The sequence below is a fragment of the Petaurus breviceps genome, unplaced genomic scaffold (assembly GCF_028583685.1).
Source record: "Petaurus breviceps papuanus isolate PSGF00001 unplaced genomic scaffold, PetGlider_PUasm1.0 174, whole genome shotgun sequence".
Classification (NCBI taxonomy): domain Eukaryota; kingdom Metazoa; phylum Chordata; class Mammalia; order Diprotodontia; family Petauridae; genus Petaurus; species Petaurus breviceps.
This window is the reverse complement of record NW_027185761.1, coordinates 20334608-20349238: the sequence shown is the minus strand read 5'-3', so window position 1 is coordinate 20349238 and position 14631 is coordinate 20334608. Positions and strand designations below refer to the sequence as shown.

At 38.1% G+C, this 14631-nt stretch overlaps 1 protein-coding gene across 1 annotated transcript in view; it reads right to left on the bottom strand.

Moving 5' to 3' along the window:
* Positions 1-14312, bottom strand: part of CUNH3orf20 (chromosome unknown C3orf20 homolog) — a 75975-nt gene extending 61663 nt beyond the window's left edge. Inside the window, exons 1-5 of the mRNA XM_069084501.1 lie at positions 13847-14312; positions 12434-12550; positions 9610-9735; positions 8177-8306; positions 414-653 (exon numbers count right to left, since the gene is read on the bottom strand). Coding sequence (XP_068940602.1) covers positions 414-653; positions 8177-8306; positions 9610-9735; positions 12434-12550; positions 13847-14267 — 1034 coding nt within the window. The 5' untranslated portion in view covers positions 14268-14312. The remainder of the gene's footprint in view (positions 1-413; positions 654-8176; positions 8307-9609; positions 9736-12433; positions 12551-13846) is intronic.
* Positions 14313-14631: the final 319 nt, after the last annotated feature.

Genomic DNA, 14631 nt, shown 5'->3' with positions numbered 1-14631 from the left:
TAATATGTCTACTCCCTGCTTAAACCACCACATCCCCAAACCCTACCTGATTACTCCAAGAGAATGATGGGATCCCAAAGGAACATAGGTTTTAGTGTTCTTTATCTCACCAACTTACTTTCACGTTAATCAAGTTCACTTGTTTATAAGGTCATTCAAGGGCATATAGACTAGCTCTTGGCCTCAGGGAGGATTTTGGATTCGTGCTTGGAGGATTGGTGCATTGGATCATTTTGGCACAGGGGAACATAATTTGTCAGGTGAGATGAGGCTTTAGATACCCTCAGGACCCATGTTGTTTCGGATGCTCTAAGTTAGGAGCCAGAATACACATCAATACTTTCCCAAGAAATGAAAACTTGTAGGAATGGGCGACTGGAGTGAGGGGGCCCCTCCCACTAAGTGAAGGATACAAAACAAAGGTGGTTCCATCATAGAAGGTGTAATGAAATCTGAAGGCCTTCTTCGACTTGGTGTCCAGTGTCTGAGAACGATGGCCGATGGGGTAAGGAGCACGTGCTACAGGATGTAAGACAGTCTTTGACTCCCCTTTATGGAGACTTGAGTGAGAACCGGACTTCTTCTGACTGTAGTTGTGTAAAATGACAGGGAAAGAAAATCTCTTCCCTTTCCATGAGTTCTTTTCAGCTTCTCTGGAAGAAATTAGAGGTGAGTGAAATTCGACTGGGTTTCAACTAAACATACTGGGCCCTTGTTTCAACTCCCTATACTGGATCATTCCAATTTCCTATTCATGGGCTTGCTACTTCTGGGGTTTTCCTGAACTGTCTAATGGAATCATCCTGAGCACAGTATCATCCAATGATGACCGATGGTTAAAGGGCAGGAAGAGATGTTCTCTTTTCTGAATCTATTAGGGAAAACCCTAATCCATCCACTCAGCTATGATCTGGTATATGGTACCTAGCATGATTATCTTCACACAGTAGATACCCAAACATTTGTTAAATTAAATCAAGACACCTTGCTACATGAAGTGTCTTAATGATAATAAACAAATAATAATACAAGGAACAGAGTCATGATGGCAAAGTTTGAGTATTTTTTTTTCCTAAGCTGTCCTAACATTCCCCACTAAATGACTTTAAAAAGTATGTCAAATTGAATTCTAAGCCAACAAAAAGTCAACAAAAAGTCACAGCAAGTCATGTTTTCAGCTCAGGACAGCTTGGGAGGACTAAAGGAGAGGTCTGTGGACACTGGGATGATGGAAGGCCAGGAACATGGCACAGTAGGAAGTAGGAAAACAACCAAGAATAACCTACCCATAAAAACAGTATAATCTTTCAGAGGAAAAACAGATATTTAATGAAATAAAGAACTTTTAAGTATTCCTGATGAAAAGATCAGAGATAAAAAGAAAATTTGGCATTCAAAGACAAGACTCAAGAAAAATAGAAAAAAGTAAATGAGTGAGAAATCACAAGGAAGTTAATAAGGTCAATTCATATTTATATTTATTTACATTCCCAAATGGGAAGATGATACTTGTATCCTCTAAGAATTTTGTTATTACTAGGACAATTAGTAGGAGTCTACCTGAACAGAGGGCATATGTGTGGTATATTACTTACAGATGATCTCAAAAGAAAAATGGAAGGCTGAGAAAGATGGATGTACTTGGAGAAGAAGGAAGGGTGAGGAAGGATCAGGAAAATTCTTTCACATAAAAGAGGTGTATGAGAAAGAATTTCTACAATAAAGGGGAAAAGGCAGGGGGACCAGGTTTTGCTTGTTCTTTACTCTTATCTGAATTGGTTCAAAGAGGGAATGCATACACATACACCCACATACACACTACATACACATAGAGTTGGGTTTCAAAATTCATCTGGCCCAACAGAGAAGTAGGAATGGAAGAGGCTATGAGAAAAGTGGGAAATGATAAGAGGTAGATAAAATGGTAGATTAAGGGAGGCACAGTGGTCATAAGCAAAAAGACTTTTGAAAAGGTAGAAAAATAGGATAAATAGAAGAGAGTAGAATGGAGTGAAATACACATTTAGCAAGTATAAATGTGAATGTGAATAGGATGAATTCACCCATAAAATGGAGAAAAATAGCACAACAGATTAGAATCTTAGAATCTAAATATCTTATTTTAGATATTCAGAATCCAGAATCCAAAAATATATTGTTTATAAGACCCACTCTTGAAATAGGAAGTTATACATGGAGTTAAAATAAGAAATTGGAACAGAATCTATTATGCTTTAACTAAAATAAAAAGGCTGAGGTTGCAATTATGATCTTGGACAAAGTAAAAGCAAAACATAGACCTAATTAAAAGAAATAATCAAGAAAACTACAATTTCCTAAAAGGTACCACAGAAAATAAACAATATGAAACATATATACCCTAAATGATGTGGCATTGAAATTCTTGAAGTAAAAGTTAAATGAATCACAGGAGGAAATAGACAGTAATACTGCTAGTGGACAATTTTAATTTCTCTTTCTCAGAGCTAGATAGATCTAAACGTAAAACCAATAAGAGAGAAGTTAAGGAGATGAGTAGAATTTTAGAAAATTTAGATGTGGTAGATTTCTGGAAAAACTGAATGGTAATAGAAAGGAATGTATGATTTTTTTTCCAGTTGTACATGGCACCTACACAAAATTTGACCATGTATTGGGGCACAAAACTCTCACAAACAAATATAGAAAAGTAGAAATATCAAAAGACTCTTTTCAGACCAAAATACAAAGAAAATCACATTCAATGAACAGCTTTGGAAGTATAGATTAAAAATTAATTGGAAACTTATTAAAGAACGAGAGGTCAAAGAACAAATCACAGAGACAACTAATAATTTCATTAAAGATAACAACAACAAGGAGATAACATGCCAAAATATGTGAGATACAGCCAAAGCAGTACTTAGAGGAAAATTTACATCTAAACATTTGGATCAATAAAAGAGGGAAAGAACAGATCAGTGAATTGAGCATGCAACAACAATAAAACCTATAAATAAATTCATAGGACAAATAAATTTAAAATATCACATTAAAACACCAAAATAGAAATCCTAAAAATCACAGTTGAGATCAACAAAATTGAAAGTTAGGAAAACTGAATTAATAAACAAAACTAGGATATGGTTTTATGGGAGGAAAAATAAAATTGATAAAACCATTGTTATTTTGATTTTAAAAAAGTAAAAAAAAGCAAACCAAATTACCAGTATCAAAAATGAAAAGGGTAAATGCCTCACCAAAGAAGAGAAAATTGAAGCAATTCTTAGGAGTCATTTTGCCCACTCATATGTCAATAAAATTGAAAATCTAAGTGAAATGGATTAATATTTGTAAACTTCTGTAGCGGCAAGCACCCCAAGCGTCCTCAGGGTTTGCTGCCAATACAAGTTCTTGGATCTGCTTTGATAAAGGAAAGCAACTCAAAATGGGTTAACAAGCTTACTTTAATCAGTCAGACATATATCGTTTACCTTGTTCAGGGGAAAAAGGTCAGCACCCCGAACTTCAAAGTATACAGGCAGAATTATCAAGACAGAAACAGATCAAGTAGATAGCTTTTCAAACTGTCCAGTCATTACATCCATACCCAATCAACATCTGGGTTTTTCAAAGCAGGGGGGGGAGGAAGGGGCGCTCTGGACAACGGCTTTACAGAACACTTCTCAAAGTGAGCCCCCAAAACAAAGCTACACATCAGGGCTTATATAACCTTCTCCTGGCTCAGAGAATGTAACAACCTTTTGGACCCACTGGCCAATCAAAAAGTATCAACTGAAAAACAAGCCTCCCACCCCAGGCTCCAGGTGCACTTTAGTTTAGGGGCAGGGAAGATCTTTAAATTTGCATTTCCATTACAACTTCCCAGATTAGCAGAGGAGGAAGCAGAATACTTAAATAGCACTATCTTAGAGAAAGAAGTTGAACGAGTTGTAAATAAAATGTATAAGGAGGAAAAAAAAAAACTCCAACAACCCTAGGTCCAGATGGATTTGCAAATAAATTCTACCAAACATTTAAAGAAGAATTAATTCTAATACTATATAAACTATTTGGAAGAAAATAGGCAAAAGAGTCCTATGAAATTCCATCTTTGATACAAATATGGTTTTGATATCCAAAGGTGGGGGGGCAAAAAGAGAGAAAGAAAACTATAAACCAAGGTCCCTAATGAATATTGATACAAACATTAAAAAAAATACTCTCAAGGAGATTATAGCAATATATCACAATTATCATTCACTATGACCAGGTTAGATTTATGCCAGGAATACAAAACTGGTTCAGTATTAAAGAAGTTATGAGTACAATTGATCATACCAATAACAAAACACTAAAAACCATATGTTTATATCAAGAGATATGAAAAAAAGCTTTTGACAAACTACAAAACGCATTCCTGTTAAGAACATTATAAAATATAGGAATAAACAGAACCTTTCTTAAAATTATAATTACTATATATTTTAAAGAATTTATTTTATATTTTATTTTTTCCAATTACACGTAAAAACAACTTTTAACATTTGTTTTTAAATTAAATTTTAATTTTAATTTGAGAAGGCAAGCAAATTGATACAAATTATATATGTGCAGTCATACAAAACATTTCCAAATTAGCCATGTTGTGAAAGAAAACTAGACAAAAAATGAAAAATAAAGTTTAAAAAAAGTCTGCTTTGATTTGCATTCAGACTCCATCAGCACTTTCTCTGGAGGTGGATAGTATTTTTCATCATAAGTTCTTTGGAATTGTCTTTGATCATTGTATTGCTCAGAATAGTTAAGTCATTCGCAGTTGATTATCATATAATATTGCTGTTACTGTGTACAGTGTTCTCCTGGTTCTGCTCACTCCACTCAGCATCAATTCATGTATGTCTTCCCAGGTGTTTCTGAAACCATCCTGCTCATTTTTTTTCTTATAGCTCAATAATATTCCATCACAATCATATACCACACCTTGTTCAGCCATTTTCCAATAGTCAATCTTTGCCACCAAAAAAAAAAAAAGAGCTGCTATAAATATTATTGTACATATAGGTCTTTTTATTTTTCCTTTTTAAAAAAAAGTCTCTTTGAGATAAGAACCTATAGTGGGATTGCTGAATCAAAGGATACACACAGTGTTATAGTCTTTTGGGCACAGTTCCAAATTGCTTTCCAGGATGTCTGGATCAGTTCACAACTCCACCAACAATGCATTAATGTCCCAATTTTTCCACATCTCCTCCAATATTTGACATTTCCCTTTTCTGTCATATTAGACAATTTGATAGGTGTGAAGTAGTAATTCAGAGTTGTTTTAATTTCATTTTTTAGTCAATAATGATTTAGAGCACTTTTTTTTTCATATGGCTTTGCTGCCTTCTGAAAACTTCTTGTTCTTATCTTTTGACCATTTATAAAGCTGAGGAATGACTTGTTTTCTTATAGATTTGACTCAGTAATCTGTATTGGAGAAATGAGGCCTATAACAGAGAAATTTTCTGTCAAACCCCCTCCTTCCCCATTTTCTGCTTTCTTTCTAATCTTGGCTGCATTGGATTTTTTGTGTAAATCCCATGTACTACTGGGGAAAAGGCACATTCCTTTCAATTCCCATTCAATTTTCTTTAGCAGTCTAACATATCTAACTTTTTTATAAGTCTATTCATCTCCGTAACTTCTTTCTTGTTTATTTTTTGGTTAGATTTATTTAGTTCTGAGATGGAAAAACCTGAGGTCCCTAGTGGTATAGTTTTACTATTTCCTTCTGTAATTCATTTAACTTTTCCTTTAAGAATTGGATGCTATACCGTTTGTTGCATATACGTTTAATATTGATATTATTTCATTGTCTATGATACCTTTTGGCAAAGTAATTTCCCTGCTGGGCCTGGAGCCAGGAAAACCTGAACTCAAATCTTATCTCAGACAGTTACTGTATGACCCTGGGCAAGTCACTTAATTTCTGTTACCTTAATCCATTGGAGAAGGAGATCACTCTAGTATTTTTGCCAAAAAAAACCCATGGTGTGCTCTGGTCCACAGGATCACAAAGAGTTGAACATGACTGAACAACAACAAATTTCCCTGTTTATCTTTTTAAATTAGATCCACTTTTGCTTTGTCTAAAATCATAATTACTACCCCTGCTTATTTTACATCAGCTGAAGCATAATAGACTGTGCTCCAGTCCCTTATTTTTACTCTGTATTGTCTCCCTGCTTCAAATGTGTTGTTTTTTTTTTGGTAAACAACCTATTGCTGGATTCTGTTTTTTTTTTTAACCCGTTCTGCTATCAACTGCCATTTTATGGATGAGTTCATCCCATTCACATTCACAGTTATAACTACAAACTATGTATTTCCCTCCATCCTATTGTCTCTTCTTCTCTTCTTTTTTGTCTCTGTCTCTCTGTCTGTCTGTCTTTCCTCTCCCTCATCCCTCCTCAAAAGTCTGTTTAGCTTTTGACCACTACCTTCCCCAACTACCCTCTTTTCTATCATCACCCCTTCCATTTCCCCCTTCCCTTCCTACTTCCCTATACAGCAATATATATTTCTGTGCACAAATGAATGTATATGTTATTCCCTCCCTAAAACCTTTTTCCTTCATGCCTTTTTAATATGAGATAATTTATCCCATTCTACCTATCCCTTCCCCTTTCTCCCAGTGTGTCCCTGTTTCTCAGATTGACTAACACGAAAGGAGGGGAAATGACAAATGCTGGGAGGGATGTGGGGAAATAGGTACACTTACACACTATCGGCAGAGCTATGAATTGGCCTAATCATTCTGAAGGACAATTTGGAACTAGGCCCAAAGGGCTATAAAGTTGTTCATACTGTTTGACTCAGCAATACCACTATTAGGTCTGTATCCCAAGAGATAAAAGAAAAAGGAAAAAGACCCATATGTAACAAAATATTCGTAGCAGTTCTTTTTGTGGTGGGAACAAAGGATTAGACATTGAAGGAATGCCCATTCATTGGGAAATGACTGAACGAGTTGTGGTATATGCTTGTGAGGGAATACTATTGTGCTATAAGAAATGATAAGTAGGGTGATTTCAGAAAAACTTGGGGGCACTTATATGAGCTGATGCAAAGTGAAATGAGCAGAACCAGGAGAACATTATATACTGTAACAGCAATACTGAACAATGATTAACTGTGAAAGACTTAGCTACTCCAGGCAATACAATGATACAAAAAGATTCCAAAGAACTCATGTCAAAAAAAAAATGGTATCCACCTCCAGAGAGAACTAGTGAACTCTGAGTGCAGAATAGAGCATATTTAAAAACTTTCTGTATTTTTAATGCTTCCCCCTCACACATATACAATATGCTAATGAGGAAACATGTTTTGCATGATTTTATAAGTGTAATGGGTATCCAATTTCTTACTTTCTCAATAGGTAGAGTAGGGATAGAGAGAGGGATAGAATTTAGAACTGAAAATAATAATTGGCAGTATATATATTTGTGTGTGTGTGTGTGTGTATACACACACTTCTTTAAGTTTTTCAAAGCATGTTATGAGGCTGAGAGAAATGAACCTTGCCAAAGGTCACACAGATAGTAAATATCTGAGTTGGATTTGAACTCAGGTTTTCCTGACTTCAAGTCTAAGACTGTCAGCTACATTGCTGTGCTGCTTAGAAAAATAGCAACAAAATGCCCTAGAAAATATCTGGTTCTGTAATGTGGTTTTAAGATCTGCTCCTCCAGAGGCTGAACTGGCCCTGTTTATAGAAGTTGCCTTCTTTGTATGAGGTGTGGTATGAAGGCCTTGCTGCTCTCCAAGCACCTTTTTCACCTGCTGGGCTCATGCCTGAAAGTCCACCATTAAATATCCCTTTTGGGAGAGAAGGTGGGATAGGACGTGTATAAGCAGAAAGTAAACTTTTCAAATTATGATCTCACTTGTCAGGTATGTTTCAGGAAGCCTCAGCATAGAGCTGGCTGGTCTTAAACAGTAGCTCTATACTGTTTCCCCTGCACCAATTCAGAAGCTGGACAGGGCCTGGATGTCTTTCCCTGGACCCTCTTCTCTTTGCCTTTGTGTGGGGACTAGAACCTTAATACCACCTCAGGCCCCAGTAATTCTCCCTCCACCCTACCCTCACTTTCCCTCCCTAGAAAGAGGCTTTACAAAAAAAGAAAAAATAAAATAAAAAGAGGCTTACATAATTCGACACATTTCCTGAAGCTTTTCTCGGGCCTGAACGCAGGGTTCTGAAAACAAAATAGTTTCACTGCTGCTGCTTGTTGTGATTCTTGCTGTGGAATCATCTGCACCAGATAGCCTCTGTTTACCTGGGAGAGGAAAGAAGCAGCTAGTGACTCTTGTGTTATCAGGCATGGCAGGCCAGGTTAGGGAGGAACTTTGTAAAGATTTCTAAGAAGAAAGACTCAACAGAGACAGAAGGGCTAGGTCTAGTGGGAAAAAAAGTCATTCACTATCCACCAATCAATAAGCATTTATTAAGCAGGGGGTCTAATAATTCTGTTTGATTACTACCCACATGACCTGGAGGAACTCTACCTTTAAATTTATGATTCTGGCTAATGAAGAAATTTCTTTTGCTTGATTATACATATTTGCATTGAGTTTTGTTTTTTCTTTCTCAACAAGTGGAGATAGGAGTGAGGAATTTTAAAACTGAAAATAAAATAAGATTATTTTTTTTTTAAATCTATAATCCTTTGGGATGGATATGGCTTGAAGACATATTACCAACATGAACAGTCCCAGAAGCCAAGTGACTACTAGGGGTCCATTTTAGCAAATGACTCAAGGTAATAAATATGCAAACATGCCTTCCATAGTTCCAACAAAGATTTCCTTTTGTTTGTATATGAACAGGATTGTGATTAATCAAATACAAATTCATTTCAAAGTCTGACTGAATCTGTAGTAGATTTCTGTCCTTCATTTATTCCATCATGAGCAGATACCAATAGTAAAACTCTGATTATATGAGTGCCTATAAGGATCTCATTTTCAGAAACCCAGGGAACTAAGAGAATGACCAAGCTGAGAAATGCAAGATCATGGAGTTAAAGCTGGAAGGTGCCTTCGAGATCATCCGTTCCAAACCTCTCTATTTAAAGATGAGGAAACTCAGGTCCCAGAGAAATGAAATTACTTGCCCAATGTCATTCAGGCAGTATATGAGAAAACTGAGATTTGAACTCAACTTCCCTTGGTTCCAAATCCAGCTCTCTTTTCATTATCCAATATTGCCTCCATCATGGATTCCTCTCTGAGAGATAGGTGGTGTCATGGATGGCACTCTGCATTTGAAATCAAGAAGAAATGAGTTCCATTCTCTCGTAAGACACTAACTGTGTGATCCTGGGCACATCTCTCAAGTTGAATTCCTTCATCTATAAAATGGGTACAGTAATAGCACCTACCAAATTGTTGTAAGATTTGAACATGATATAAAATATGTAAAATATTTTACAAACTTTAAAACATTATCATCATTGCTATCTAATCAAGGCATCAGTGCTCCTATTTCTGGACAAAAAAAGGGAAAAAAATTGATGATTACAAAAAAAAAAATCTAGGATTTTTTTGAGGGGTGGGGCGGGATGAGGGGATATCACTTACTTATGACGCTTCCTCTCCTCTCTTTTGCTCCAGAGAGTGAAAAACTCAAACAGGCATTAGAAGACTGAAAAAGGAGCTGGTAAGGAGAGCTCACTCCTATGGCAGTGAAAACACTGAGCTGGTTTCCTGAAGCAGAGAATAAAGGTTATTTACAGAGATGCAGTTTTCTCAGATTTGAGCAATTTACCCAGATCAAAGGCATGGACTTTCCTCATATCTGGTCTCAGTTTGACTTGACATCACTTTCTGATGCCATGATCCTCTTCAAGAATAGACAAACCACAACAACAATCTGGCATGTGCCTACGATGTGGCACTTACGGAAAAAAAGAATGAAATAATACCTATTGCAGCCTTATGGGAAGAAGATAAATACATATTAGAGAAAATATATATAAAGGTCTTAAACACAAGGTAATTTAGAGAGGGAACAAGCTGGCAGGGTGAGAGGGAGAGAGTCAGAAGACTCTATGCCAAAGGTGGTGCTTGGAATGTATCTTGAAGGAAGAGAGGCATTCTGTGAGATAAAGGTGCATGCTTTCTTGGTATGGGGGAAGAGCCACGGGAAGATGGAGTGCCATGTAAGGAACAGAGAGGAAGGCAGCTACTGGATCAAAAAGTAGTACAAAAGAGAGATTCTTGTAAAATGTGACTGCAACTGGACAGTTAGGAAGGGGCTAGATTGTGAAAATTTTTAAAAGCTAAATGGGGTTTACTATTTGATCCTGGAGTAATAGGGAGTTACCGAAGCTGACTGAACAGGGAAGTGACATGGTCAGATTTTCACTTTAGGAAAATCATTTTGGCAGCTTTTGGAGGAAGACTGGCCATGGAAAAGGGACTTCAGAGAGAGACTAGAAGTAGGGAATCCAAGAATATTGTCTAGGTAACAAACCTGGGTGACTGGAAGAATGGTGGTGCCTTTGACAGAATTAAGGAAGTCTATAAAAGGATGGATTTGAGGGGAAGACAATGGGGAAGGAGGGATTGAGAAAGAGAAAAAAATCATGCCATCTGGCAACTTTTTATTTCAACTAAATTTTCCTGCTAACTAGCTAAATTCAGCTGTTTCTAGACCGTTGAAGATTTTAAAAACTATTCACATTTCCTAGATTTGGGCATCCTGGGATAAAACCCTGCTGTGGCTATAATTCTATTTCTAAAAATTATTCCTCTTGCATTATATTTTGGTGCATTTGGCTTGGATGAATGAATAGCCTCAGGTCTCACTATCTTACTTGCTTACTCTATGGTCCCAAGAAAATAGGTTTAGGGGAAGTGCAAATTCATTGGGCAGATACTCAAGGTTCTGGGAGAATCAAGGCTTACCTCCCTATGAAATGCTTATGAGTTTGCACATGTACTGTTAAAGCCATATGGTGAAGAAGACGAGAGCAGGGAGGAATCATGCCTAGACATGAGTAAGGAATCTGGGGCAATAACTAAAGCTACTTCTTGTTGTTGTTTTAAAAATGAACATATTATTTGGGGTCAAATGGCACATTCTGATGGAGGCTTCAAAAGAATGACAATTCAGATACTATTACAATTTTAGGTCCAAATGCAGTTGTAAATCACTATACAGACAGATTAGATGTTCTGGTTAAAAATAACAGTAACAACTACCACCACCCACAAACAATGAGGTGTAAATTAGCTTTTCTTTTCTTTTTTTTTTTTTCCAGTTTGGAACCTTCTGAAAATAATTGTACTTTTTGTAAGGTCATAGGATCATTGAGAACTGAAAGGGACTTTATGGGTCAGCTGGTCCAACTCTCCCATTTTGACAGATGAAAAAACAGGTTTAGACCTGGCCAAGACCAATCAGGCAATACGCAAGAGACAGAGCTTGAATTCAAACCCAAGACTTCTGACTCCACGTCCAATGTATTTCCCACTGTACCGTGCTGCCAAATGATTGCCACCCCTTCTACCTCCATTACTCTCTTGTGTAAACCCTGGATGGAAAATCCTTTTTTATAGTCAAGAATCATGTAGAATGCCATATTCTTAGAGCAAAAACCTCTTATATTTAGATTAAGCAGGTTCCCCTGTAACGAAGAGTCTCTCAATCCATTGCCAATATTTTGAGGTGCAAAATGCCTGGGGAAAATTCTCCCTTCTACAGTTTAGCTATCTCCAAATCTGGCTTTTCCAGAGCAGGGCTTCTTATTTTTTGAGCGCCACATACCCATCTTTGGCAGCAAAAGTCTGCAGACTACCTCTTAGAATGAAGTTTTAAAATACATTAAGATAAAATTAATTGTATTACAAGGGAAACATTATATGGAAATAAAGATGTAATTCACCTGCCCATCCAAGTAAACTGATCCTCCTGAAATCAAACCACTGAATGAGCATAATTTACAAAAAGAATGGAAAATGACTAGGTATCTAATCACTGGGGAAAATTAACCATGATCTTTGCAAATAGTAGTAAATTCTTTCAGAAGGGGGAATGTTAACAATAAAAACCTTTGACCTTTGGCATCAAAGCACCTAACTGGCATCCCCAGTTTTCTAAGGGGACTATGTGTAGGGTTCAGATATGGCCATTCCCATCCTATAGGATATTCCACCTGTGTCACTGAGGGTGGGAATCTCAAATAAAGGCCTTGTGATATGGGAGAAGGTCTACATCTCTGACTTAATTTCAATTTGTGATTCTGAAAAAATAAATCACCCTCCCCTTTGAGAACACCTGGGAGTCAGACATCCTTTTGTTCATTATGAAAAATAACTCAGTAGTTCCATAGCCTTAAAGGGAGGTGGTATGGGGTTCTTCCCTTTCCCCTGAACGTTGGAATGGAATTATCTTGCCAACCTCCTTTCCCCATTCCAACTGTGTCCAGCATAGACTCCAAAATTATCTCCTTGGCCTTAACTTGCAGGAGTTGACTTGCTTCAACAAAATTCTTTGAAACATCCATGGGGCTTGAGCCTGTAAAGGAATTAAAAAAAGTTATTTTTCTCTCAACAATATTCCAGTAAACCCGGGGAAACAGTCCTGGAAATGAGTAGATAGTTAGGATAAGCTTGGAGATCTGGGGGAAGTGGAGGCACAGGACTCTGAGGGGGCTCCTTTGAAAAAAGCAGCCAGAACTCACATAGAGTGTTCACCATTTTGAGTCCCTGCCTTATCTCCCCATTATATGGTAGGACTCTGAATTGTTGACCTTGGTATGCCTTGTATTTGACATTTCACTAACAGCAGGGGAATGACAGATGATGAAATGTACTGCCCTCCTCTCAGCAGAGAGGTGGGGGATACTAGGTCACAGTGTTGAATATATTTATCAGAAGAAGCCATTCTATCAGGTATTTTTAGAGAAGTATTATTCTTTGTTATAAGAAAGGGCTCAGTGGTAGGAGTGGAGAAGGCAGAGGAGAGAAGGTATTTCCAGAAACAAGGGCTGCAAAAACAAAATGTATCAGTAAGGGGGCAGGAAAAGTTTTATCTGTCTTTGGATCCCTGGTGCCTAACACAGTGTCTGGCATCTAACACAGTGCCTGGAACATATTAGGCACATAATAAATGCTTGATGGTTAATTGATCAATTAAACTGTTTGGTTTTAAAGCAAAATAGCAAAGGGGAGGCATTGACAGAAGGGAAATTGGGGAGGTAGCTACTGAATTAGGACTTTTAGTTTGGCCACTCTCCTGGCACTGTTGTGCCTGTACATCCTATATCACACAGGGGGACCCTCTCCCCGACTAGTTCTCCCAGGTATAGGCCATGGAAAAGTGGGGGAGCAGGGCTTAAGGTGAAGTAAAAAGGGAGTGTGTCAGTCTTCTCCCTCCTCATAAATCTGGACGGTTTGCCCACTCCTTAATCAGCTCCCTTGGGCTTGTGGGGGAGGGGGATGTTGGGGAAGGGAAGAAGAAAAAGGAATAAAATAAGGGAGGGTAGGAAGAGAAAGTGGCAGATATGCTCCAGAGTGGAGAAGGTTCCCCCTCTTCCCCCAAGATTTGCTGGAGGTCATTTGTCACAGGTGGGACTTAAATCCAGAGAGAATGTCTGTACAATGAATATGAGGACCCAAACTTTTCCAGTCGAGGGGCAGAATGGTGTAGTGGTTAGAGCAGTCAGCTCCTATCTGGCCTTGGACAAGTTTCTTACCCTAAGACTTGGCTTTTTCCACAAAATGAGTGATTTGGACTAGATAACCTAAACCCTACCTAGAAGTCCTGCTGCTTTAGTCAGCCCAGGAGCGACTCCCCCCACCTCGGGCTCACCTGCTGAGGACTCCAATATCATCCTCATTTTCAGGGAGAGGAGTTCGGACAGCAGGTGTATCGACTTCTTTTGGAATTTTTGGATGATCTGTTGGCTGTTGGGCATCGGTTGGATGAAGGCTGCGGGTGACGGTGAGTTCTTGGTCATGGGCTTCCTGGTGACAGCAGCAAAAGACAAATCCACAGAACAGGTCTGTCCAAAAAAGATCTCCAGGCCAGAGATCTGGGATGCAGATGCACTGGGGGGTTCCATGATGAGCTCCTCCCATGTGAACTCGAAGATGTTTTTGATGCCTCTGGGCATGATGATGCCCAGGCTCCTGCAGGTGATTAGAAGCCTCGAGATTTCCTCCAGCAGCTTGGGGGCCAGTACCTTGTATTGATGGTACAGGTCAGTCTTACTCTTGGTGAAGTTGCTCATGGTGCCAGAAGGTACATCCTGCCTAAAGATACTTTCTGAGTTGGAGGAGGGACCTGGAAAAGAAAAGAATTAATGGAGGCAGCATGGAAGAGTGGAAAGAATTCTTACTCTGAAGTCAGAAGTCCTAGGTTCGAATCCCACCTCTTATGTTTACTACCTCCATGATCTTGAACCAGTCCTTCAACTTGGCCTCAGTTTCCCCATCTGGAAAATCAGGGGGTATGAACTAGCAGCACAGATCTAGGTCCATAACCCAATGTCTGAAATAATTGCTAGCATTTATATGGTGCTTTACAAGAATTATCTCATTCTATTCTCACAACCACTCTGGGAAGTAGGTGCTATTATTATCCCTATTTTACAG